Source organism: Eschrichtius robustus, chromosome 11 (genome assembly GCF_028021215.1).
Source record: "Eschrichtius robustus isolate mEscRob2 chromosome 11, mEscRob2.pri, whole genome shotgun sequence".
NCBI lineage: Eukaryota > Metazoa > Chordata > Mammalia > Artiodactyla > Eschrichtiidae > Eschrichtius > Eschrichtius robustus.
This window is the reverse complement of record NC_090834.1, coordinates 98,395,070-98,420,442: the sequence shown is the minus strand read 5'-3', so window position 1 is coordinate 98,420,442 and position 25,373 is coordinate 98,395,070. Positions and strand designations below refer to the sequence as shown.

Here is a 25,373-nt window from a genome sequence, read left to right as displayed (position 1 = left end):
TTCTCTCTCTACCCCAACTCCGAGTGAGGGTGGGGCGAGGACGGACGGGCGGCGGTGAGTGGGGTTGGGGAGGCCCTGGCTCATTCTCCGGGGGCCAGGGGGACTGGGGGGGGAGGTCTGCCTCTGGGGGTCCCCTCCTCCGGAGCGGAGGACTGCACCCAGCCACGCAGGGGTTAACCTGCCTCCCAGCCGCAAGCTCGGGCGTGGGAGGAGAAGAGCGCCGGGTGAGGACTCCGCTGCAGGTGCTCCTTCCACCCGCGCCCCGCCCGGAGCCCTGGCGCCCCGTAGCGTAGCCTCCCCGCCGGCAGAGCCCCTCCGCCCTCCGAGTACGGGCGGCGGCCGCGGGCGCCCTGAGCCTCGGGCACGCCCAGCCCTCCGCTCCTCCTCGGAGCAATTACATAATGATACCTCCCGTGCGGTGCGCCTTTGTTTCTGCGATCCGCCTCGGCAGCGCCCCGCGAGTATTAATAAACCGATCACTCAACGCGCCGGGCTGGGCGTTATTTGTGTCGATTTGGGTAGGGGCACCTCCGAAAGAATAATAAACACGGCCCGCCGCCTCCCGTGGGAAACAGGGCAGCGGGCTCCCCACCTCTCCCACCCCCGTCGCAGCCCCTCTTGTCAGAGTCCCTTCCCATCCTCACCTTGGTCAGCAGTCTGGTCTCAAGAAGGAAAAAAGAAAAAAAAAAATCCAGAACGAAAAACTGGGGGTTCCAGGCCCATCTCTTCCCCTTCCCTGGTAGGTGATATCTGGCAAAGAGAGACTCGTTACTCTTACCTGCAAAATGGGCCGAATAATACCAAAGTGTCAGTTTAAATGAGAGAATCTAGAAATTTAGTTCGCTTTGCAGACTCTAAAGCAGTGGTTCTCAAACTCTAGCTCGACTCAGAATCACCGGGGGGGGGGGGGGAGTGGGGGGCTGGTTGAAATGCAGATTGCGGCCCCGGCCACTGTATCCCTTCAGAGTTTCTGATTCTGTGTTGTCTGAGGCGGGACCAGGTACTTGCATTTCTAACACGTTTCCTGCAAACCTGCTTTGAGAACCACTGCTCAAAAGCCATTTATAAATTACCTTTATAAATGTAAAGGTGATGCCCTTGCCCCAAACTTGGATGACTGCCCTGGGGACAGGGCAGGCCAGGGAGGATCAGCCATCCCTGCCCAGGTCAGCAGCACAGCCAGAGCCGTCTGGGGCACTGGGCCTGGGGTTCCAATCCTGAGCTCACTGATCTCTGGGTTGTGGCCTTGAGCAAGTTATGTAACTCAGTGGGCCTCAGTTTCCTCATCTATAAAATGGAGCTAATAATGGTACCAACCTCATGAGATCTGTTAAGGTTAATACATGTAAAGCACCTAGACCAGGGCCTGGCACATGGTAAGGGCTCAGAAAGCTATCTATTGAGAAGATGAAAGCACTCTCTAGGGTGTGGTACCCAAGTGGCCTAGCATCCCCTTGGGCAGGAGGCAGGTGAGGTGCTGCTCATGGCCCTAGCTGGCTGCCCAGGGTCCAAGGTCCTGACCTCGCAGCCTAGAGTGGCTGCTCTATGCTATCACTGTAAAGGGGTTTGGGGGGGGTCTCCCAAGCTGAAGATCCACTATCTGTTTTTCCCCCACCCCATAGCAATTCTTTTTGGTCAGGCAGGGCTCAGCACTTTCAGAGAGTCTGCACCCAGCCTGAGGCTCTTATCCGACTTGCAGCAGTGTGCGCTGTGCCCACAAGGGATTGTCCATACTCTGTTCTGAGTTTTGGAAGCTGCCTCTCTCATACCAGCACAGAGCAACAGGTGTCCTGGGCCCCCAGACAGTGACCCCACCGCCCCAAGCCAGCTGGTGGAGGCTGGCTTTCCCAAAGACAGTCACATGCACCTCCCTGCACCGCCACTCACCACCATTGTCGCCTGCTCATTCATTCACTGAGTCAGTGAACATTAATTGAGCACTTACTGTGAGCCAGGCTCTGAGCTCAGGGCTTACAGGTCGTGCCTCACTTAATCCTCCAAGTCCCTGTGCCTCAGCATGATTCTTCTCTTTCCATTTGACAGATGAAGAAACTGCGACTCAGAGAGGCTGAGTAGCTCGACTAAGGCCACAGACCTAATAAGCAGAATTAGGGCCTTGACCCTAGATCCAGGTCTAACTCCCAAGTTCTGCTCTCACCTGCCCCCTTGAGCTCTCCCCAGTGGAAGCAGAAAAGGGCTGGCTGTGGCCCTCCGGTCCCAGAGCTGAGCTGCCACGTCCTTCCTTGAGAAGGGCTGAGTCTCACTGCTTCCACCCGCATCCTGATGCGTTGTCTCTCCCACAGGTGAGGAGCTGCATGACATTCTGCGGTCCTGGAGCAGCAACGGCAGCGGTGGGGATGATTCACAGGAGGGAGGGTGGGGGTGGAGGGAAGGAGGCCTGGACAGTCTCCCCGGCGTGGAGGCAGGGGCCAGGCAGGGTGGGGGAGGCCTGTCTCAGGGTCCCTGAGCTCCCAGTCCCCAAAGCTGTGCTCAGCCTGGGCCCACTGGAATTGCAGAGGAAAGACCCAGAGGTCTTCTTACCAGACAGGCTCACAGGGAAGGAAGACACGCTAGAGCAAGTGAGGGGAACCAGCAAAGGGAAGTGGCAGGAGTTACGAAAGCCCAGCTCCTCTGCTTCACGCTGTGTGCTGGGACAGTGGCTGTTTCGGTCTGGGCCAAGATGGCGCTCCTTGTGGCAGTTTCCACCACCTCCTGGCTTGACATTTCACCCCAGAGCTACTTTCCCAGTTTACCAAGCAGTGGCACCTCCGAGGCCCTCTCCCTCCCTCCTTCTTCTGGGCTTCCTACGAATAATATCAGTAACAGTAGTCTACTATGTGCCTTCTCTTTGCTAACAGCTTAACGTGCATCCTCTCTCTTCAACTCCCAATAACCTCTAGGAGATAGGCTCTACTATTATCCCCATTTTACAGACCAGGAAACTGAGGCTTAGAGAAATGAAATCACTGGCCCATCCCTAGGATTTGAACCCAAGTCTGTCAGCTCCAAAACCCCTGGGCTCAACCACCACAGGCCTCTGACAACATCTTTTTCCTCTACACGCACCGCCATCCCCAGGGAGGGGTGCCTGGTAAGACCTATCCCCTGTCCCTAGCCCCAAAGACTAGGCCAAACCCTCACTCCCCCCAGCCTCTCTCCTCATGTCTTGGGTGCCAACACTAGTCCCACTGCTGGCATCTTTGAAATCTAATTGCCTCTGCGTTCTTCCCCGGGGAGCCACAATCCACAAGTGATTTCTAGCCACAGACGCTGGCATTCCCTGTGCCCACTCCACCTTCCAACACCCACCTGCACGGGCGCACACACAGACACACAGCCACAGAGGAGGTGCTGCCGCCCCTGCTGGCTGGAACCTGGGCAGATGGAGGCCCAGCTGCTCCCAGGCTCCTGTGGGAGGCTGGAGGGGAGTGACCCTCCCCCAGCCACGGCTCTGGGCTCCACCTCCACCCCACCCCCACCCTCCTGGGGCTTTGAGGGAAACATTTCACAATAATGAGAATCACAATAATAATGATAATAATAGGAATCAGCATCTCCAGTCTGCAAACCTTTTGCATCTCATCACCTCACGTGACTCTCACAAGCTCGTTTTTTCAGGAGCAGCAGAGGGTGCCACAGCTGGTTAGGAGCAGAGCCAGCAGTCCTAACCCCCTTCTCTCGCCCTCTCAGTTAATGTTCCCTGGCCTGCACTGTAAATAATGATGACATCTCATGGCTACCACGTGTCAAGCACCTATTCTTGCCTAGATTTGGGGAGCACTTTACAAATGTCAGTTTTTATCCTCTTTACATTTATGTCCAAGGTAAAGATGAGGTAACTCAGAAATGTTAAAGGCAGAATGGCAGTCTAAAGAATGTTCTGAAGTAGAGGCACATCACTTTAGAAAATCATATAGGAAGGAAGAGAACAGAGCTTTTAATGGGCTCTTTAGGGAAAGTGGACGCCAGGGGTAATGGAGAATGTCTCTTCCTTCTCCTCCGGCCCCCCCAAGCACTTTGGCTGTTACTGTGAGTTGTTTCCATTGCTGCGCTTGACTATTTGTGCGTGCATCTGCCTCCCAGGAGCTGTAAGCTCTTCAAGGACAGGGACTGGGGCCCCAACAGCCAGCACCTTGTCTGGCACACAGGAAGGGCCCAGTCAACATTGCCTCCTTCGTGAAGGATGATGGGACGGCTTGTGCTCACACCCTCCCATCTGATGGGCTTGGGAAACAAGAACACAGAATCAAGTCACCCAGAGCTCAAGGTTTATCCACATCAAACACCACCTAAGGCATGAACCCCTCCTCTAGCACCCTCATCAACTCTTCCTTGGCTTCTGCTTGCATGCTGCTAGTGACAGGGTACTCACTACTACTAAAGCAGCCCCTTCTGTGTTGGAGATCTTGGAGCAATTGTTATAAAGTCCCTCTGTCTATTGATAAAAGTCAGGCTCTCGGGTATATCCAGTAGTCACACCTAGGGGAGCACTAGTTGTGTCTCCTAGTCAGGGGGGCAATCAGGGGTAACACTGCACACAAGTGAGGCTGGTGCCTGCCCTTCAGCAACCCAGAGCCCAGAATGCTGGGAAGGCAGAAGGAGTAACAAATGAATTCATCATCCCTGCTTGAGCCAGCTCTGTTAAGGCAGTGAGTTGAGACTCTGAATTGTCACAAAGACTACTATCAAGCCCTGAGACTTCAGTCAGGTGGATTTTGGGTCTGTGCTTCACCCAACAAAGCTAGGAACAATCCTGATCTGTAGTCATATTCATTCACTCATTCATTCATTCACTCATTCATTCATTATTGGCTATCACTGGCTGGGAGCAGGGATGGTGGCACTGTGGGCCACAGCACTGCCTCAGGATCAGAGTGTTACCTTGGTAATCAGACAGCTAACCGTCACTGGGTGCTTACTATAAGCCAGGCACTTCCTGTTTACTTCTGTGTAAAGGGCATAGCCTCTCCTGCCCAGTCACAGCTCCGGGGAGGGCAATGGGAGTCTGCTTGGCACACCAGCCCTGAGCACCTGGTACAGTCAGCACCCAATAAGCATGAGCTGCTGCCATTTAAATCTCCACAACAACCATAGGTGTTCCTACTATTGGTTGCCCCCATTTTGTACACTGAGAAAACCAGACACCTAGAGGTTAAGTTACTTGCTCATGGCCACACAGTTTCCAAAAGCCTGAGCCAGGATTTGGACCTGGGCAGTCTGCTTCCAGAGCCTGCTTGATCAACTCTTAAGGTACAGGTAGAAGCCTGGGGAACCACTCACCTTTCTCTGCCCCCTTTGCTTATCTTGTGAAATGGAGCTTGTCATCAACCTCGCCTTCCTCTTTCCTCCACCCCCCTCCCATTGTGACCATCAGCCAAGATAAAGAGATGCAGGTGTTCTTTTCTAGGAAGGAGGTTGGTGGGAGTTGGGGTGGGGAAATATATTACTAGTCATAAAGGATTGAAATGAGCTCAGAATCTTGAGGGGGGGGGAATTGCTGTAGAAATCTAGTTGTTTTAGGCTGAAAGGCTCCCAGAGAGCCTCCAGGACCCCCAAACTCCATTCTCACCCCCCTTGCCCTCCACAGGATGTGCGGACACAAAAGGTCTCGCCACTGTGCCTCCTCCCTCCCCCACGTGCCAATGAGCCCCAGCTAAGATCTTTGTCCCTTGACAGTGCAATTTATAGCAACATAGCTGAGGCTGGATTTTAGGCTGGAGGATGAAGGTGTGCGTGTGTGTGCGTGTGTGTGTGTGGTGGGGGGGGGTTGATGGTGTCATGTTACTTGACAAAGTCACACCAAGCAAGGGGGGACTAGAAAGGGTGAGCCTAGGCTGGAAGCCAGAAGACTAAATGAAAGCAAACATTAACGACCACCGTCTGTAAAATGGGATCAATCATCCCGGCCTCATAGGTAGTTGTGAGAATCACGAGTTAATACTTGTAATTCCTTCAGCACATGGTGCCTGGCACGGAGCGGGCGCTCAGCAGACGGGGACCATTGTTGTGTAACTGTGTTATTACACACTTGGGTATCTACCAGCCAAAGCATTCCTTTCCGTTTTAGACACTGGCCTAGGCCCCAGGCGATACCCCAGGGATATTTAAGACAAGGTGGCTTGCCAACCTATGAGGGTGTTGATAGTCTCACGAAAGGGGCGCAGTCTTGAGAATTTGCCACGTAAAGTCTCCCTGGGCGGCGCGAGCCCTCCGTTCGGATTCCCAACCGCCTTCCCCCGGGGCGTGAGCGCGCCCCCCGCAGGCGATCTCCGGGAAAGCCTCGGCTGGGGAGCCCGTGGGCCCAGTCGCCCCAACCCTTCTCTCCCGCCCGCCCCGGCGGCCACCCTCGGGGGCTAGGCAGCGCGGCGCGTGGGAGGGGACGGCGCGCCATTGGCTTGTGCACGAAACTGAGAGGAGGGACCAGCTCGGGCCGCCAGACTCGGGCAAAGCCCCGCCGCGCTGGGCCCCGCGCGCAGTCCAGCCGGCCCTGCCCTGCCCGGCGCGGGCGGCGCGATGTGAGTCGCCCGAGGGCCCGAGAGTCCCCCTGGCACGCCAGCTCCGCGCAGCGCCGGCGCCAGCAGGCGCTAGGAACGTAAGTTCTGCTCCCCGCCGCCGCTTCGGAGCCTCGCACTTTCCCTTCCCGCCGCCAGCTGGCCGGTGCCTGCGCAGCGCAGCCCACTGGGGCTCCTGCGGCCGCAGGGACCGCCGAGGACAGAGAGGACCCCGTGCGCGCGAATCGGGCGCCCCAGCACCTCTTGGCGCTGGAGGGTTCTGCCGGGACTCCAGGGATTCCCCCCTCCGCGGTTCTCCCGGGCGCCGTCCCGCAGCCCCTTCAGGTCCTCTCCTTCGCGCTCTCCGCTTGCTCCCTTTCCTCTGACTCGGTTTCCCTCTCTCCCCCGGCTTCCTCCCTCCGCCGTCTCCTCCCTCTAGGACGGTTTATTCCGCCCTCCGCCCCCGCCTCTTGGGCTCGCGCTCTCCGCTTCGGAGCGAGGGAGAAACCGAGCGGAAAGCATTTTCTCCCTCCCTGGGGTCTGACTCGGTCCCCGCGCTCGGTTCTCTGTCCCCTCCCCCCTCCATCCCTGTGCCCGTCCTCCCTCCATTGTTCCCGGGTCCGGGGTGTGTGCGGCACAAACTTGCGAGTCCCCTTCCTCGCCCCCTGCTGGGTCGAGGTTGAAGGTGGCGGGGTTCCCGCTGCCCATAAGTCTGGCCCGACCTTCTGGTTCGGGAGACCGCGGGGGCGGGAGTGCTGGGCCAGAGCACCGCAGGCGTCCGGACAGCCAGGAGCTCCCGCCTGGAGCCCCCAGCCCTCTATGAAAGTGGGTGGGTATCTGGAGCTGGGAGATAAAGGACACATTGGAGGGGGGAGGAGCAAGACCGGGAGACCCCAGCCTCCAGGGGTGGGGGGAGCAGAAGCGGCAGCCGAGCCTAAGCCCCAGTTGTTGGGAGGAGGTTAGGGGATGGACAGGTGGAGACCGACGCTCCCCACTCTCTCCCAAGCCGCGCGCTCAGCGGACGGGGGCAGCGTGGTGCCATTGTCCTGGCGCTGAATAGCCTGGGACTGCCTGCCTTGGGCGGTATACTCGTACCCACTCCGGGGGTCCGTAGGGGAACCGCCAGGACGCCTCGCCCACCCCCGACGCCCCTATCACGGTTGGGACCTAGCTCGGCGTCCTCTCGCTCCGCCCTCCCCCGCCCCTACCCCGTCCCGGGCTCCCGCCGCCTCCTCGAGGCCCCGGGGGGAGCGGATTTCTACGCGGGAGCGAAGGGGACGGGGGCGGGAGCCGGGTGGAGGGTGGAGGCCGAGAACCCTGGGGCGTCTCTGTAGCCCAGAGCCCAGCGTCGACGGCCAAGGCCGCCTCGCCGCCGCACCGCCCCACCGCCCCGCACTTCCTGGTTGATTTCCTTCAGACAAACTTTTCCCGGTGGGGCTGCCCTGCGGGGAGAAGGCACCGGGGCTGCAGGGATGCCCACCCCACCTGAGAGGCCTCTTGGACCTCCAGTCTTGGTGGCCTGTGGAGAGGGAGCTGATGCCCTCTCTTCCTCCAGCTCGCAGTGCCAGGGACACAGGGATGGGGGATGGGGGATGGGGGAGGGGTGGGGGGTGGGGAGGGACAGGGACACAGGGATGGGGGATGGGGGGAGGGGTGGGGGGTGGAGAGGGAGGTGAGAGGGTTGTTGGAGAGCCAGGGGGAGGCCGAGTCCATTTTTTAGCCGGGCCTCACACTTAGCCCAGGGGGAGCAAAGATTTTTCTTTTTGGGTTGTTAGTAAATAAGACTACGTATTCTCCAGGCCTCTGTTATCCCATCTGTAAAAGGGGCCCTCTGCCCCCCAAAGGTGCCCTCCTGGCCCCATTGTCTTGGGAACTAGCCGACCTGACTTCTCCTTTTCTGCCCACCTGCTGTCAGCTTAATCTGTCCTAAATTTGGAGTGGAGGGCTGAGGCCCAAAGCCCTCCACCCATGTTTGGCTGTCAGTACCTCCTGGATCCACAGCTCAGGCCCGCCACCAGCACCCCAAGTTCTCTAACCCCACACTCAACTGCCTCCCCTCCCCCAAGATCTTATGGTAGCCCCCCTCTGTGTCTGCTGGAGGAAGGGCCTGCCAGTTCAGGGGTTGGGGGTGGGAGGAACAGTGGAATTGACAGTGACCTGTGATATTCACACAGCGCTGAACTGTTCTTTACTTTCTTTCATTTATTGAACAAAATGTTTGTGAGGGCTAGGCCAAAAATGATTTAATGAACAAAGTGCCAGATACAGTCCTAGGCCCTGAGAGACAGCTGTGAACAAAATTAAAAGATTCTTGCCCTTCTGGAGCTGACACTTACAGTGGGGGAGGGGCAAATAACTGATAAAGTAAATAAGCAAATTATATGGTATATTGGGAGGTGAGGGGGAAAAGTTGAGTGTTGGGGGGTGTTGAGGCCAGGGGTGAGGTCGCCATTTTAAATAGGGTGGTCAGGGAGGTCTCCCTGAGGAGGTGACTTACGAGCTAAAGTTTTGAGGGAGTGAGCTGTGGGGATAGCTTCAGGGACTAAAGGTCTGGCAGAGAACAGCCTGTGCAAAGGCCCTGAGGCTGGAATGTGCCCGCTCTATTTGAGGAACTGTAAGGAGCCAGTGTAGCTAGGGTAGAGTGAGCTGTAAGGAGCCAGTGTAGCTAGGGTAGAGTGAGCGGGTGGGGAAGAGATAGGAGACAAGGCTGGCTGAGAGGGGATAAGCCTCCCCATTTCACAGATGAGGGAGGTGATGCTCAGAGATAGCATAAGTAACCCCAGGGCAAGCTGCCTAGGAGTGGCAACTGCAGGGTGGGGTGCCTAATGTTCTGACTCCTAGCCCGTAATAATTTTCCCTTCCCCCTGCATCTCAACCATTTATTCACAACAATGGTTGTGCCCCTCCCCAGGCCAGGCCTGGCCAAGTGCTGGGGATATGGAGGGGAGCCACCCAGGCTTAGTACCCCAAGGGGCTCCATATTCTGCAGCCTGTTGCCAGCCCCCTTCCCAGGTTCCCCTTGCCCACCTGCTGTCAGTACACTCAGGGCAGCATCTTCCTCCTGAGCCAGAGTGACCCTAGTTCTCTCTCTTCCCATTTCCTTCCTGTGGCCACTCCCTTGTAAGCACCCCACTCTGTATCCACATGTGGCTTCTACAGGGGGACCTGTTCTGAAGTTGGTATGGTCAAGGGGGAAACTGAGGCAAAGAAGTTTAATTTCCTTGTCTGAAAATAAGAGCAACATTATTTTTGAGCGTTCACTATAAACAGGAACTGTTTTAGGAGTTTTTTGTGCATCTTCTCATCAGTGGGAGGTGGGTGTCATTATTACACCCATTTAACAGAAGAGGAAACTGAGGCCCAGAGAGGTAGTATCACTGGCCCAAGGCCATGCAGCTAATACGTGGTGGAGCCAGGATATCAGCACAGGCCTTTTGAGTCATGCCAGAGCCCCCCAAACCCTGGGGGAGATGGTTAGTCCTGGACTGTGGTTCTGCCCCATCAGGGTACTGGGAAAAGTACAGGGATCCTTCTGCTTGCCTCCCCCAACCCACCCAAAGGGCAAATAACTACTTGCTTATGAAAAAGTTGGCTCAAAATTGTGGGGCATCTCTTCACAGACACTCCCTTCCCACCCTTCTCTCCTCCTCTCCAAGTTTCTGGGCATCTACAGGCGTGGGGGAGGTGGAAGGAGTGGGAGGGGAGAGGGATATGGCCACTGCCTTTTCACAAGAGCTCTGGCCTCATGGGATCTGGAAGCCAGACTGTCCCAATAACCATGGCCCCATGGGATCTGGAAGCACCAGCTGCCTTTGAGGGCCCTGATGTGGTCGCTGCGCTGAGGGGGAGGCTGGCCCACTCCTGGGTTGGAAAGGACAGGAATTCTCCATGTGTTCTGCCCTTTGTGAGTGACAGTAGGGACAGAGAAGCCCCTCTCAGTGACTTCTGTGTGGCAGTGGATGGCCATCCAAGGCCTGGACACCCCCTTGCCCGCACAGCAGTTTCAGAGGGTGAGGCCCCCAGGGATGTCCCCTCCTTCTTGCCCCTTGTCCTGCCCTGCCCTCTCACCCTCTCCAACACAGCAGGGAATGTTTATTTTTTCTGTCCCTGAGGGCTTGGAGATATTTGTGATGAAAACGTGGGCTTTCCTCTGTCCTTCTGGAAATTAGGCAGCTTCGAAAGAAAGAGAACTGGTAGAGAAATAGCAAAATGTGTGTTTCCAGAGCCAGTGAGAGAGGTGGTAGGACTTGGGGGCGGGGCAGCTTGTGCTGGGGTCTTTGCTGGAGTGCGGCTGGTGAGTGACAAGGTTTGGAAGCCAGATCAGGAATATCACAGCCAGGAGGGGCCCTGGAGACCACGCTTCCATTTTTCAGGCGAGGAAGCTGAGTCCCAGAGCCCGGCCCTGGCTTACCTGTGATGGCAGAATCTGTTGGTGACCTCAGCTGTCCTGTCTCCCAGCCCAGTGACTCAGGGCTCAGCCTTCCAGCTTCAGTCAAACCCTCCATTGCCAGCTCCTGTGTTCCTGGAGTTCTTGGAAATGGGGTGTGGAATCCCTTTCTTGACTACAGAGCTTTGTCATGGGGACTGGTTTGTACCCCAGCAGGTTCGCATCGTGTTCTTTCTTCTCCCCCGCCAGTTCTATTCTGTCATCCTTGCCCTTGACACAGAGCCCTGAGCCCGGTGGTGATGCTGGTACAGAGAGAGATGGATGATGCAGCCCCACCTTCCACTGGCTCACCGGCTACTTGAGAGACAAGGCCGCCTAAGGCAGGCTGGCCTTTAGAATAATTGCACTCTGCTCTCGAGGGACACACTGCAAGGAAGCCCTGCCACGTGGCAGCCTCGCCTCAGCTTCTTCCCTTAGCCCGTGTACCCTGAGGAAACGCCCACCCGGCAAAACCTGCACCCCAGAGGCCACTGTGATAATGTCGGTGATGCAGCTGTGTGACTTCCTAGTTTAGTCCAACCCTGCTGACAACCTAGTAAGTCAGGCATTGTCACCCCATTTACAGTGAAGGAATGGAGGCTCCAGGAAGTTAATCTACCCAAAGACACAGGACTAATGATACAGAGATTTGGACCTTGAGATTTGAAATTCACTCTGCCTGAGGGCCCCGGTGGAGGGTTCTGGGCTGGGGGTTCTTTAGACCCCATCTCGCCCAAGGGGCTGATGGGCTGCCCCAGGAAGGGACCACAGGAAGGATGATGCAGGCTCTGGACCCTCCAGCCCCCATGGTCCCCTTGCTGGGGCTCTCCCTGCCTCCCCTTCCCTCTGCCCAGGGCCGGGAGGCTCCATCTCTCACTGCCCCCACTCCTCTGCTGCCCGTGCCAGACCCCATTTCCAGCTATTTTGCACCAACATGATAACTGAACAATGGGTCTCCTTGTAGCCCTTCCCAGGTCCTGCTGGAGTCACAGGGCCTTAATCCAAGGGAGGCTGGACCCCAGGGAGGGGTTCAGATGCTGGCAACCTGCCAGGGACTTTCACGGGGAGATGCGATGGGGAAGATGGCTTAGAGCTTAGTTCTTTTTGGATGTCATGTTCACCACACCACACCCCCACCACACGCACATGTACACGTGCGCTCATGCACACGTGTGCACACACACCAGCTCCTCTCTGAATATCCAGTTAGGCACAGTTAACTTAGTTTGAATTTCGGCTCTGCCACTTACCCCCAAGAGACACATACGTAAGTCACTTGGGCCTTAGTTTCCTCATCTGTAAAATGGGAGTCATAGTACAGCTGTTCTCATAGGGCTATGGGGGTTACACGGAATTCCTGGTCTAGAAGTACTTGTCCCCTGCCCCCTTTCCTTGGGAGGAAGTTTTGGGGGCATTTCTCCTTACCAGATGGGGAGGGACAGGTATGCTGTCCCTCCAGCAGAGGGTCTTGTTTGCAAAGGAAGCGGTTCTTGGCTCTGACACTCAACAGCAATGACTCCCCCCTGAATCACCGGAGGCTCGGCGGCTGGTGGGTGCTCTGGGCCCCAGGCCCCTTCCTCTCCCCCAGCCCCTCCTAAGCCAGCCCTCATGGTGGCACATTCTCCATGAAGGGGACAGCTCTGCAGTCCATCTGTTTCTATGGAAACCAGGCTTCCTGGGAAGGCTACAGGGGGGTTGGGAGAGGTCCTCCAGGACTGGCTTGGGAAAGATGTCTCAGCCCCATGGGCTCTGCTGCCAGGGCAGCGCCTGGACAGCCACCCCTTTAGTGTTGTTAATTGCTGTCCTTTGGGGAGTGCATACCAGGGACCAGGCCCGTCCACTGCCTTTTCTCAGTCTGTCTGATCACACAACCCTGTGAGCTAAGAAGTCGTCGTGTGGTTTCACAAATGAGGAAATGGAGGCTCAGAGAGGTTAAGTAACTTTCCTGAGGTCACAGAACAATTAAGAGAAAGAGTTGGGGGTTTGAGTCCAAGTGTGCCTCATCATTAAGTATATGCCCGCCCCAGCCCCTCCCCTGACGCTTGTAACGCGCTCCTCCCGTCCCCTCATGAGCCCTTCCCTTCCTGGTCCAATCTCGAGGTTCTGCTTGGCCTCTGTGCCATCATGGCCCCTTCTGTCTTGCTGCCGCTAGGAGCTCTTTGGGGATGTTCTTTTCTGGCCTCAGATGAGGAAGGAGGAAGGGGCTACACGGGGTCAGATCTTGGCCAGCAGGGCACCTCGAAACCCTTCCCCCAACTTTACTTTGTCCCAAATTTTTGTTGAGCTCCTCCCATGCCTGGAGCTGTCCCGGCCAGGTGAACAAAACCATCAGTAACCCCTGCCCCGTGGCACTCACCTAGAGATGGCTGCAGCTCTCTGAGGTGGTAGTGGGGTCTCACCCAACGTTCTCACCCAGCCTCCAGTCATCTCCTGGGCACCCCAGTTGCCAGGGAAGACCCCACCTACTCTCCTGGAGTCTTCAGCACCCCCTGACCTGCTTGCGCACAGTCACCTGGCCAGAGGAGGTACCGGATTGGAACCCAGCTCTGCCTGACCACAAAGCTCCTTCCCTGCTCTCCTGTGTCACCAGCTCACGTGTGGCCTGGGGCAGAGCTCGCCCGCTCTGGGCCTCAGCTCTCTGGCCTGTCCAGCGTGTGTGTGGGGCAGAGCCTCCCCTTGGGCCCTGCCAGGTCTAACTGAGTGTGATCCTGAGTGTTGTGGGTAGAGTTAGGGAGACCTGCTTGCCTTGGCCTGACCGTCCCTCATTTGCTTCTGCTGCCAAAGTACCTCTGTGTCCCAGCGGGGCCAGCGGGGAGGTTCTCAGGTGGGCACAATACCAGCCCTGCCTTCAGATCACTGGGTCTCGGGGAGGCCAGCTGGCCCTGAAATGATGAGGATGGGCCGGAAGTGGCCCTGGCCGCCACTGAGGGTCCAGAGAGGGGAGGGGCACTGTGCCCTGGGAAGGCTCCCTGGAGGAGGGGGCGTGCAAAGACCCCGAGGAACGGGGCATCGGGATGGAGGGAGTGGAAGGCAGTGATTCAGAAGGGAGAACAACTGTTCAAAGGACAGTGATTTCCCAGTTTACTGGCAATTGAGGTCAGAGAGGCTGGCCAGGGGCAGAATGCAGAGGATCGTGAACACTGGGTCTGGGGGCTGCAAGCTGCATTTTTCCTTCTCCTTGCCTAGCAGGGCCTCCCAAGTGAGCATCTAGGAGCAAGGGCAGCCTTCCTCCCAGCCCTTCCCCTAGCCTTGGGCAGCCTGGCACCAGCCTGGCACCCGGGGGGCCCTTCAGGAGGCAGTGGGGCCTGGGAAAGGAAGCATGACGGCTGTGACAGGCAGGCTTTTTCCACTGTGCACGGCTGAGTGAGGAGAGGGAAGGAGAAGGAGCGGGGCCCTGCCTGGCCCCGGGCAGGGCGCTTTGCCACAAGGTATCGCCTGTTATCTCTCTCCTCCAGCCCTTCTGCAGAGTGGGCCTTCTCATCAGCCCCATTGCACAGGGGCAGAAACTGAGGCTGGGAAAGCTGCGGTGTCCTACAGAATCAGGATTTGAACCCAGGTCTGGCTGTCCCAAAGCCAGTGTTCAGCTGGGGTACAAGGAGGGAGTGGGGGAGCTGTCCTCTGTCCTCTCTTAGGTTAAAATGGGGCCAGCCCTACCTGGAGTGACCTTGAAAGGGAGGAAAGTTCATGGGCAGATCAGAGGGGGTGTGTGGTGTGTCTCGGCGGTGGGGTGCTTAGGGGCTGCTGTGCGCACACGTGCGTGTGTGTGTATGTGAGCGTGTGAGTGTGGCAGCTGCCCGCCTGCCCTCTCCAGGTGGGGTCCAGTCCTGCGGGTGAAGGAGCAATAGGACGCAGGGCTCAGAGCACTTAACTCTGTAGGGCCAGGTGCTGGGGACCCTGCTCCCTGGAGATAATGTTTAAGATCTCACTTTCCCTGGGAGGCTGTAGGGCCCTTTGTTGGTGGTGAGCTTGCTGCTGGGCTCTGGGCTCTGGGCTCTGGGGACGGCCGCAGTGGGTCCCACCAGCCCAGGCACCTGATGGCTGTGCCTGAGTGATACCGGATGTCACATGGAGCCCAGGACCCTGTAGCCCCCCTTCTGTACCAGCCCTGGGCCTGTGGTGCCGAGGCGAGCACTGTGCCTGTGTTGGTGGGGAGGGACCATCGGGCAGAGGAAGGCAGCCGACCCTCTGAGCGGGGGTTGCTGACACAGCCCAGGCCTGGTGTGCTGTGGCCTGAGTGTCAGCCTTACGCCGTGGGATTGAGGTCTGGGGGCTTTGCCCAAAGCGTGGAGACGTTAGGAAATGCTAGTTAGGCCCCTCTCCTGATCCTCCCTGGCCTCCACCCCGGAGCCCCTGCCACATGGGGGACATGGGGAGGAGGGGGTGTCTGTGTCTAAGTGCGCATGTCAACCAAGAACTTGGTACGGGCCAGGCACTACCCTACGCTCTTCACGGAGGTCACATCTTGTATTCTCACAGCATCCCTATGAGGGAAGACCCCTTGCTTCCCCAACTATGGATGGGGTGACTGAGGCACAGAGAGTGTAAGTGACTTGCCCACAGGCACACAGCTAAGAAGTGGTGGCCCTGGGATTTGAACTCAGAGTGTATGGCTTCTGCAGCTAAGCTCTTCTGGCTTTAGCAGTTAGCTGGCACTTTATAAAATACTTTCTGTCCATTATTTTGCTTCTGCTTTGACCAGGCCTAGGGAAGATGTAAGGATTGTGTTTCCATTTCACAGATGAGAAGACTGGGGCTCAGAGAAGCAACTTGCTCTGATTCGTGCCTGACAGATCAGCATCCCTGTCCCCGCTCAGGCTGTGAGCTACTTAAGGGCAGGGACCCAGTCCCACCACCCCCTACATGGCTCACAGCACATGCTCACTAAATGCAGTCCTTTCATTTAAATGTGTAGGTGCTGTGCTGCATGCTCTTGACCAAGCTTCTCCTTTTGCCCCTGGATCTCTAGGAGCTGGGAATTACAGCTCCATTTCACAGATGGGGAAAACCGAGGCTCAGAGCAGTGTGACTTGTTCACTAAACGTAGGCAGTAAGGGGCACAGCAGGACTGAGTCAGGCAGCCTGGCCGACCTGGGTGAGAAGGGTTAAAACACTATGGAGACCTATATGAAGGGCTAAAGTCAAGTCTGAGCATACCTGGTGCTGGCGAGGATCGGGAGGAATGGGAACACTCATGCATTGTGGGGAAACGGAAATGGCTCACTGCTCTGGAAAGCAGTCTGGCACTTTCTTCTAGGATTAAACGTAGATTTACCATATAACTCAATATAATTCCACACCCAGGTATCTACCTTCGAGAAATGAAAACTCATGGTCACACCAAAACCTGAACATGAATGTTTACAGCAGCTCTGTTCATAATTGTCAAACTCTGAAACAACTCAGATGCCCTTCAGTGAGTGACAGGGTAAACGAACTGGTACGTTGACGCCAGGTACTGGTACATTGATTCCCACTCTCCTGCCGAGAGGAGGGGACCGTCCATATACACAGCAGCCTGGATGAGCCTCAGAGGCATGATGCTGAATGAAAGAAGCCGGTCTCCACGGTTATATACTACATGATTCCATTTATGTAACACACTTGAAGAAACAGAAACAAAACTATAGTGACAGACAACAGATCGGCGGTTGCCTGGGGTTAGGGGTGAGGGGAGGGTCTGACTGGTGATGCAGCTGCCCTGGGTCCTGATTTGGAGGCGGTGGTTACCTGGATCTATACATGTGCTAAGATTCATATAACTACAGACCCCAAAGAAGGTTCATTTCACTGTATGCAAATTAAAAAATAAAAGGCCAGAGGGGAGGCCGGAAGAGGAAAGGTGGCGACCAGCTTGCCTGGTGCTTCCTTCATGGAGGGATGGGTGAGGGGCCAATGGCTTGCTGGCTCCGGGGGGCACCCTCCTGCGGGTCCACCTGGCAAGTGGGAGGGACGCCAGGCTGATCATAGCTTCTACCTGGATTCACCAGAAGGTGGTAGCAAGCGGCTGAGGTGTTGTGACAGTGCCCGGGCCCCCCCCCCCCCCCCAGGAGCCTGGTTAAACCCTTGCTGCCCCGGGCAGCTGCCCCCGCTGACCAGCATCAGGCATTCATTGAGCTGCCTTCCTGGTCACCACCAGCCGCCGCCTCCCATTCCCCGGGATGTATATACGTGGGAGAGGAAAGCATAGCTGCCCCTGTTTTACAGGTGAGGAACTAGGCCAGGGGCTTAGGAGGACAGTGGGGCCTGGACATTACTCACTAAAGACCTCCAGTAATGACCTTGGCCATTATGTCCAAACTCGAGCTGGTATGCTTCCTGCCCAGTTCATCCAGTGTAAAGCCATGTTTTCCAAACACCCCCCCATTTGATTCTTTGTTCTGATGTTTATTTGCTGGGTGCTCTATTTTGTTCTAAGACACTGGGTCTTAGTGTCTTAGAGTCTGGAAAACTGGAGGTGACCTGGGGACATTTCTGTGCCCTGCCTCTGGCTGGGGCTGAGAGGGTGAGACTTGCCGGGGGCCACACAAAGACCTGAGTCTGATGCCTGGTTGGGGGGGTCCAGCAAGCCCACCTCAGGTCCCTGGTTGAGGGACAGGCAACTTCTGAGCCTTGTCTGTTATCGGGGGTGGTTTTCCTGCCTTGCTGGAGAGTAGCTGTGGGTGAGAAAGAGGTGCAGGGATATGGGAGGCACCCAGCACTGGTGCGGCACGTGATAAGGTGGGGGGTACCACCATTTTTCAACCCGGTCTTCTATCGAACCTCATTGAACTTGGTTTTCTCATCTGTAGAATGGGTGTAAATAGTACCCATCTTGCAGGGCGGCTGTGATCACAGGAGCCCCCTCAGGGCCGGCTTCTGGAAGCCTTTACCTCACTGTGGTTTACACTGTTGTCTCCTCCACATAGATTTTGTTCTGACTGAAGGTGAGGAGGGCCACTCAACTCACATCAGCGTCTCCACTGCCCGGCACACAGTAGGTGCTCAAAAGCTGGTCTGAGGTGGAGCTGGGGGGAGGCCGGAGGTTGGGGGCCATCAAGGATCGTGGGCAGACCTAGGGGGGGTGAGGGGAGAGCAGGGAGGGGCAAGGCCCGGACTGCTGCCACAGAGCCCTGCCAACTCTCCTGGCCATTCCTCCTCTGGCTCAGCTGGGTCCTGGGGTCACCCCCTCCCCTTCTTTTCAGTGCTGGCAGGTTAGAGGGAGGTTGTCTGGGAGGGTGGGTGGGAGGGCTTCCTGGGCAGAGGAATTGTCTGGGCAAAAGTTCAATGGCGGCCTGGACTCCAGAACTCAGGAGCCCTACCCAGGCTTGGGTAGACCCTTCCCTCTTCTGGCAGGGCTGACCCAGACCCCAGTTTACCCCCTGCCCCCAGGAACCTTTGGATACAGTCTCTATCCAGGCCTGAATGCCTTGTCCTGGGCCTATACCTCCTCCAGGGCAGTCTGTAATGCTCCCTCCGGCCTGGTCGTCTGGGGTGTACCACATCCACTTAGGCCAGACGGGCTGGCGGAGCTGGAAGGCCTTAGGACCATCTGCCCTAACGCATTTTACAGATGAGGAAGCTGAGGCCAGGAGAGGGCAGTGACTTGACCCTTTTTAATCACACAGTCGGGTGGTTAGGGAGCCCAGTACTGAACCTGGGCCCTCAGGTTCCTCCTCCAGTGTCCACCTGCTGCCCCAGGTTGACGGGGAGGCCTCCCCAGGCCCTGGGCTGGGGTCTGGCTGCCCTCTGAGATCTGGAAGCTGGGCAGGACCCGTGGCTGAGGCTGGTGTCTCCCTGCAGCCCTCCTACAGAGGCCGGGCTCCAGGACAAGATGGCAGCCAAGCAGCCCCCACCTCTCATGAAGAAGCACAGCCAGACGGACCTTGTGAGCCGCCTGAAGACCCGCAAGATCCTCGGCGTGGGCGGGGAGGATGACGATGGGGAGGTCCACCGCTCCAAGGTGGGTAGAGCTCGGAGGAGGGGCCTTGAACCAGCCACATGGGGGTCTGCCTCTGAGCACCAATTTGGGGAGGCAGATCTGGCCCACTGTTTGGGGAGAAGAATAGCTGAGACCCATTATAGCTGCAGGGAGCCCCCAGATTTAGCTCATATTTTCTAGAAATCTAATGGCTATGTCAGAGGAATAGTAGCAATAATGAAAATGGATCGTTAGAATTAGTTGAGTGCTTATTATTTGCTTGCTATGGCACCGGCTACTTTATAAGCATTATTTACCTTGGGAGATATAGGGTCAGTTATTAACCCATTTTATAGATGAGGAAACTGAGGCTCAGAGAGGTTAAGGACTTCCCCAGGGCCACACCAATAAGTGGCAGAGCCAGCCTTCAAGCCCACATCTGGCAGACCTCTGAGCTTTCATCCTCAGCCACTGTATTTTCAGCTTCCCATAAGCCCCGGTGTCAAGAGGAGGAAGAGAGGGTGTGCCTCAGTGTGACCCTCCCGGCCTGGGTGACCCTTTGGCTAAGCAGAGCCACCTGGGCATCCAGGGGCCCCTGGAAGGGGGTGAGTAGACTGGGCAGGCAGAGCTGCGTTCAGCCTGGTTGCCTCTGACCCCTCTGTGTCCACAGATCAGCCAGGTCTTGGGCAATGAGATGAAGTTTGCTGTTCGGGAGCCTTTGGGGCTCAGGTGAGCATTACGAGTTTGGTGGGGGGCAGGGCTAGGGGGTGGGGCTCATCAGCCTTGCCCCTGTGTAGTCTTGTCTTTGGTTCCATCCCTTCAAATTCCCTCCCCCAGACCAGCCATCCCTGGGCATCTTGGCTGGAGAGGGAAGGGTCCTATGGGGCCTGGGGTGGCAGCGAGGGGTCTGGCTCTGACCTTCCTCTCCACGCCTCCCCAGGGTCTGGCAGTTTGTTTCTGCTGTGCTCTTCTCCGGCATTGCCATCATGGTGAGTCCCTGCCCCACCCCTGGGACCTAGCCCCCTCCCCTGCCCTGGGACCCCTGCTGCCTTTCTCTGCACGGCCATCATATTGAAGCCCCATCTGTCCAGACTCTCTGGCTGCCTCCATGACCTGTTCTCCTGACATCCCCACCTGTGCCCTGCCCTGGAGCGTCCTAACTCCCATGGTCCTTGGTCCCAACTCCTTGTCCCTGGAACCTCAGATCTTCTGTCCTGGTATGGAGGGGTCGGGGGCAATCAGTGTCCTGACCCTGGGCTGCTACTGGGGAAAGGAAGGAGATGTCCAGGGGAAGTTTCCACAGTGAGCCCCTCACCCTGAGCCTCCCGCCTGCTGTCTGCAGGCCCTCACCTTTCCTGACCAGCTCTATGATGCAGTCTTTGATGGAGCGCAGGTGACCAGCAAGACCCCCATCCGCCTCTATGGCGGCGCCCTCCTCAGTGAGTATTTCTGGGGCAGACTCTGGGGAGGTGATAGGCAGCCGAGGGACCAATAGGGGCTGAGGGAACATGGGGAGCCTTCTTTGTGCTGGGGCTTCCCTTTTCAGAACCCACGCTTCAGCCAACAAGTCTGTCTCTGCTGGGTGTGTGCTGCCATCTTGTGGCCACTGGTAGACTGTCCCCAGTGGATTGGGACTCTTGTCTTTGGCATCATCTGGGACAAAGCACTTATTGAGTGCCTGCTGTGTGTAGTGCACCACCTGGGCATTGGGGTAGAGAAATGAAAGAAGCCCAGGCTCCGCCCTCCAGGGCCTCACAACCTAGAGGAGGAGGCAAAATCAACACAGTGTCTGTAAAACCCTCACCCTTGGACCGCCCACTTGAACCACTTCTGTCTCCTCTCCAACCTGAGTCACACTCAGCAGTGCCTGTTAGTAAGCTAAATGACAGCATTTAAAACCCAGCACTGGTGGTGTCCCTCCTCTTCTCCAAAACATTCTATGGCTCCCTATTACCCGCAGACTGAAGTCCCAGCTCCTCCCGGTCTCTGATATTCAGGGTCATCTGGGGGGTGGATCCAGTCTGCCTTCCAAACCTCCCTCCCCCACATCCCACGGTGGGCCCCGGACTCCAGCCGCACCTCCTGAGGCCCAGTCCCCCGTTTCAGAAGGCCTCCGCGACTTTGCAACCCAGTTTCCCCAGCCTTGTGCCAACTGCACTTCTACTCGACATTCAAGGGCCAGTGCCAGTAGCTCTGGGGTGGGGTTGGGGGGTGGGGACTGGGACGGCTTCAGGCCCTTCAGCCACGCAATGGGAGAGCTAGCGTTACGGGGTTATGGGTCAGGTTGGATGACGGATGAGTTTTAATTTGAGCAGTGGGAGTGGGGGCAGGGCGTGTCCGGGATCCTGGCTACTTCGTCAGAGGGAGGAGGACCAGGCCCCCTGCCCATCCCCCAGGGGGGCGGGTGGATCAGGCTGCTCTGCCCCCCACTCCCCTCTCTGTCCCCCACCCCAGGCATCTCCCTGATCATGTGGAACGCTCTCTACACGGCTGAGAAGGTCATCATCCGATGGACTCTGCTCACTGAAGCTTGCTACTTCTCGGTGCAGTTCTTGGGTGAGTCCTGAGGTGGGCAGTGATGGGGAAGCTGATGGGGTACAGGGTGTGGGCAGCTTGGCCCCTGGCCTCCCAACTCTTGCCACTTGGTTTCTGGGAAGTGATGAAAACCTGTGCGAGGGGGAGGGACGCGTGTGGCTGGGTTGACCTGTACACCTGCACACCTGTGCTCACGCAGCTGATATGTGCCTGTATCCTCCTGCATACACACCCGTGCACCCACAATCCACTGCTCACTTGTGGACCCAGCACAGGTGTGATGGCACACACCCAGTTCTGCCCACATGATCGCCCCCCGTACCTGCCGCGTGGGGCGCATCACGGAAGACACATCTATGGGGTTGGCAGCTGATAGGATGCCCCAGCTCAGGGCGGGGGCCAGTCAGGCAGCCACCCTGGGGCCCATGGCATCCCGTGCTGGGGGTAAGGGATAGCCCCACCTCTGACCTGTGTCCCCTCCTGGCCTCTCTCCCACAGTGGTCACTGCCACGCTAGCCGAGACGGGCCTCGTGTCCCTAGGGATCCTGCTGCTCCTGGCCAGCCGCCTCCTTTTTGTCGCCATCAGCGTTTACTTCTATTACCAAGTCGGCCGAAAACCCAAGAAAGTGTAGCCGCCCGCCGGGCCAGGGGGCCCCTCTGGGGCAGGGAGGCCTGGGGACCTCGGCTTCCCTTTGGTTCCGGAAGGCAGGAAGGACCCTGCCCCAGGCAGGCAGGAGTGGCCGCCTTCCTCTCCTCCTGGGCACTCCCCGAACGCTGTGATCTCCTGGGCCCTCAGGTTTGGGGAGGGGTGGAGCCTCTGCACCCCATCCTTCCCCCCACACGGTGACGCCTCCCGTTCATGGGTCTCTCGGCCTCTGGATCCCCTGGACAGATGCTCAAGGAAGAGCCTGAGTCACAGGCATCCGGCCAAGGCCAGGCTCCTGCCCCTCTGTCACAAGACCCTTCTTTCTTGAGAGGCTGTGGACTGCCTCCTTGTCCTCTCCCTAGGCCCCCAGCCAGTCTAATGCCCAAGCAGCTGAACTTGGCTTCTGCCCATGCCTGGAAAACCTTAGAATTTGACCCTGGGCCCCTTCCCTTCCATGCGGGCGCTCCCCACATGCAGGGGACCCTCTGCCCCCTAAACACACAGTGCAGCTGCGGGCTGGCAGGCAGGGGTCCGTCTTTGACCCCTGGCACCTCCCTTTCCGCCTTCTGTGAGGTGGGCTGCAGGTAGCAGGGCCCTGTCCTCAGCCCCGGCCGCCACGGCCTCTCCTCGGGCCTCGCTCTTGGCTGCCCTGCCTCCACCCCAGCTCCTGAAGGCCCCTAGGTGCCCCCTCTCCCAACTGGCCTGGGTCCAGAGGCTGCCAAGGGCCTCAGCCACAGGCCGGCCCCGACAGATGGGCACCCGGGTAACCCCAGATGGAGGCCACCTGTAAGTGACGGGGTTTGTGGATGAGGAAGAGAGAGAAGCATGTCTTCATCACTTGACATGTCCTCCAGGGTCCGATGTGCACCGGGCTCAGCCCCCCTCATCCACCCTCCCCCCCTCCCCAGGGTGCTGCCCTCTGGCCCTCTGGCCTGGGGTGCCTCTGAGGCCCGGCTGGGTAGGACTGGGTGCCCTTCAAGCTCAGCAGGGGCAAAAAATATAAATATTTCAGCAAGCCGCCTCCTCTCATGCCCAGCCCCCATCAAATGCCCTGGAGGAGGCCGACAGCTGGCTCCCTCAGAGATGAAGACCCCTGCAGGCCCGGCAGCCTGTGTGCCCCCCCGAGTCCTTTACCCGACGCCCCCCTTCCCTCCGGCACCCCAGGAATGGCAGCCCCCGTGTCCTGGGGACAGGTGTGGAGAGAAGCAGCCCCGGCCCCAGAGTCCCTTCCCGTCTTGGAAGAGAGTGTTTAGGGGGCGAGATGGTTGGTCCTTAGGTGCAGCCCAGCTCTGGCTGCTGCGCCCTGGGCCCGGGCCCTGCCCACGCTGGGCCTCGCTGCCCTCCCCTGTGCCCAGCTGTCCCTGCAGCCACACGTCCAGGGACACGGCCTGTGCCCAGCGGAGCACGGCACCACCGCTGTTAACACAGCCGAGGAGAGAGGCCCAGCGGGTTGGGCGCCCAAGGCTGTGCTGCTGGTAACTGCGGCCAAGTGGAAGGGAGGCTGGACACTAGGGAGGGGCCGTCCTCTCCTGGCCTCCATCCCTCGAGGCTGAAGTTCGTGCCTCTTCGCAGAATCCTGCCCCCAACCGCGGAGCCCCAGGCAGGCCCGGAGCCACGGCAGCCTTTGGGAAGTGGTACTGGCTGGTGGGCAGTGCCCCCAAGCCAAGGCCATGTCCTCTGCGCTGACCCATGCTTTTGGAGGCTTGGCTAGCACGCCGCCAAGCGGCGGATGGTCTGTCCTAATGACCGCTGGGCTGGGCGGATGGACTTCCCCCGGGAGGCTAGCAGGGCAGGGGGAAGTCCGGGCGCTGGAGCCAGGCTTTGCGCCGGGCGTCCGCGGGGGCAGAGCCAGCCAAGCTGAGGGAGGGTGGCAGGACCTTGTCCCCGGGGTGGTAATGCGGGCCTGCTGGGACGATGCTGTCCTGGCTCTGTCCCTCCTAAAGGTTGGGGAGAACCCAGAATGCCCCTTCCCCGGTTCACTTGCCAGCCTCCTGCCTCGGCCCAGCTTCCCCACCCCGACCCCAAACCAAGACCACCTTTCCTCACGGTCACTATTTATTCTTCGTTCCTTTCTCTTTTTGTAAGAAACAGTCACAAAAACCAGTGCAAAACCATCAGTGTGGGCGTCCTGCTTTATATTACAAAAACTCCTCTTGATATAGAATATAAAAAAGGGAGGCTCACAGGAAATAAACTTGATAAATTAGCTCTGCTACCTACCGCAAGGAACACTTAGAGTTTTCAAAATAGACTTGCGACATAGGACCCACCGGGGAGGGGAAGAGGGGGCGTCTAGGGAGATGGGAGTGCTGGGCCTCGGCCGGTTTGGGGGATCCTGTCTGGGCCCCTTAGGCATGGAGAGGAGAGCGGGGACAAGGGAGGCTGGGGAGGGGCCCCAGTGCCCAGCCACTAAGCAGGGAAGGTGGCCTTCGGTGTTGAGCGGGTTATGTGACCAAGTGCAAGGTCTCCCCTGGCACCTGGCCTGTTAGCGGGGTCAGGAAGTCTCAGCAAAGAGACTTCCTACCCTCCCGCCTCCCCCAGCAGCCCCAAATTGCCATCTGCACCTATTATGGGCTGTTGCCGCTGGCCTTTGCCTTCTCGTGCCCCCTCAGAATGGCCGCTGGGAGCCTTGAAAATAGCTACCAGCCTGCGTTAATGCTGCAGAGCAGAGACGCCTGCTCCCCCTTTCCAGCCCCAGAATGTGGTCAGTGGGGGCAGACCAGGGCTCCTTGGCCCCTTTCTGGAGAGCCCTTGGGGATGAGAGTCTTAACGTCTGCCCTCAAACCCACCTCACCCAGGTGTTCCTCCAGGACCAGCCTTTCTTCTCGGGGGCCCGGAGGGGATAGTGCCTGATGCCCGGCTCGTCTTACCTTGAAGGCCCCAGATCCTCCTGGGCAGTGGGGACCAGATGGGGCCCTGACGCCTGGGGCGCCCCTGGACCGAAGTCACACAGCTGCCCAATTTGACCCTAAGCCCTGCCTAGCCAGCCTGATTTTTTTTTTCTTTTTTTTTTTGTCAACCTCACGCCAGCCCTTTGCCTCTGCCAGGAAGTTGGAGCCAATTTGTGGGTGGTCTAGAGACCTGCGCTGGGGTACAAGCTGCACGGCCCCCTGGGTCCTGGGGTTGCCCAGTCACTAGGGAGTTCATAACATCATTTATGGAGTTGCCAGGGCAGACTGATACAGGGACAATATGGAAAGACCCAGCCCAGAATGGGCCAGGACTGGTGAGGACAGCAGGGTGAGCGCAAGGGGGAAGGGGAGAAATGGGGGGAGGGTCAGACCAAATCTTTACAGCAGGCACAGAGCTCTGGCTGCATCTCAGAAGGGGGTAGGTGGCAGAGCAGGGGAACACTGGGCTCTAGGCCACTGCTCTGTC

General features: G+C 57.9%; 1 protein-coding gene across 3 annotated transcripts; it reads left to right on the top strand.

Moving 5' to 3' along the window:
* Positions 1–6,551: 6,551 nt before the first annotated feature.
* On the top strand, positions 6,552–24,109 carry TP53I11 (tumor protein p53 inducible protein 11). Of its 3 annotated transcripts, none has more exons than XM_068554711.1 (8): positions 6,552–6,592; positions 17,823–17,890; positions 18,697–18,856; positions 19,485–19,543; positions 19,755–19,803; positions 20,157–20,253; positions 21,269–21,370; positions 21,848–24,109. In XM_068554711.1, the coding sequence occupies exons 3-8, from the start codon at positions 18,728–18,730 to the stop codon at positions 21,979–21,981; spliced, it is 570 nt and encodes a 189-aa protein (XP_068410812.1). In that variant the 5' UTR covers positions 6,552–6,592; positions 17,823–17,890; positions 18,697–18,727; the 3' UTR covers positions 21,982–24,109. The 3 variants fall into 3 exon arrangements, with proteins under 3 accessions (XP_068410812.1, XP_068410813.1, XP_068410815.1); XM_068554712.1 differs by lacking the exon at positions 6,552–6,592 and adding an exon at positions 7,246–7,320; XM_068554714.1 differs by lacking the exon at positions 6,552–6,592 and adding an exon at positions 16,277–16,354.
* The last annotated feature ends 1,264 nt before the right edge of the window (positions 24,110–25,373 follow it).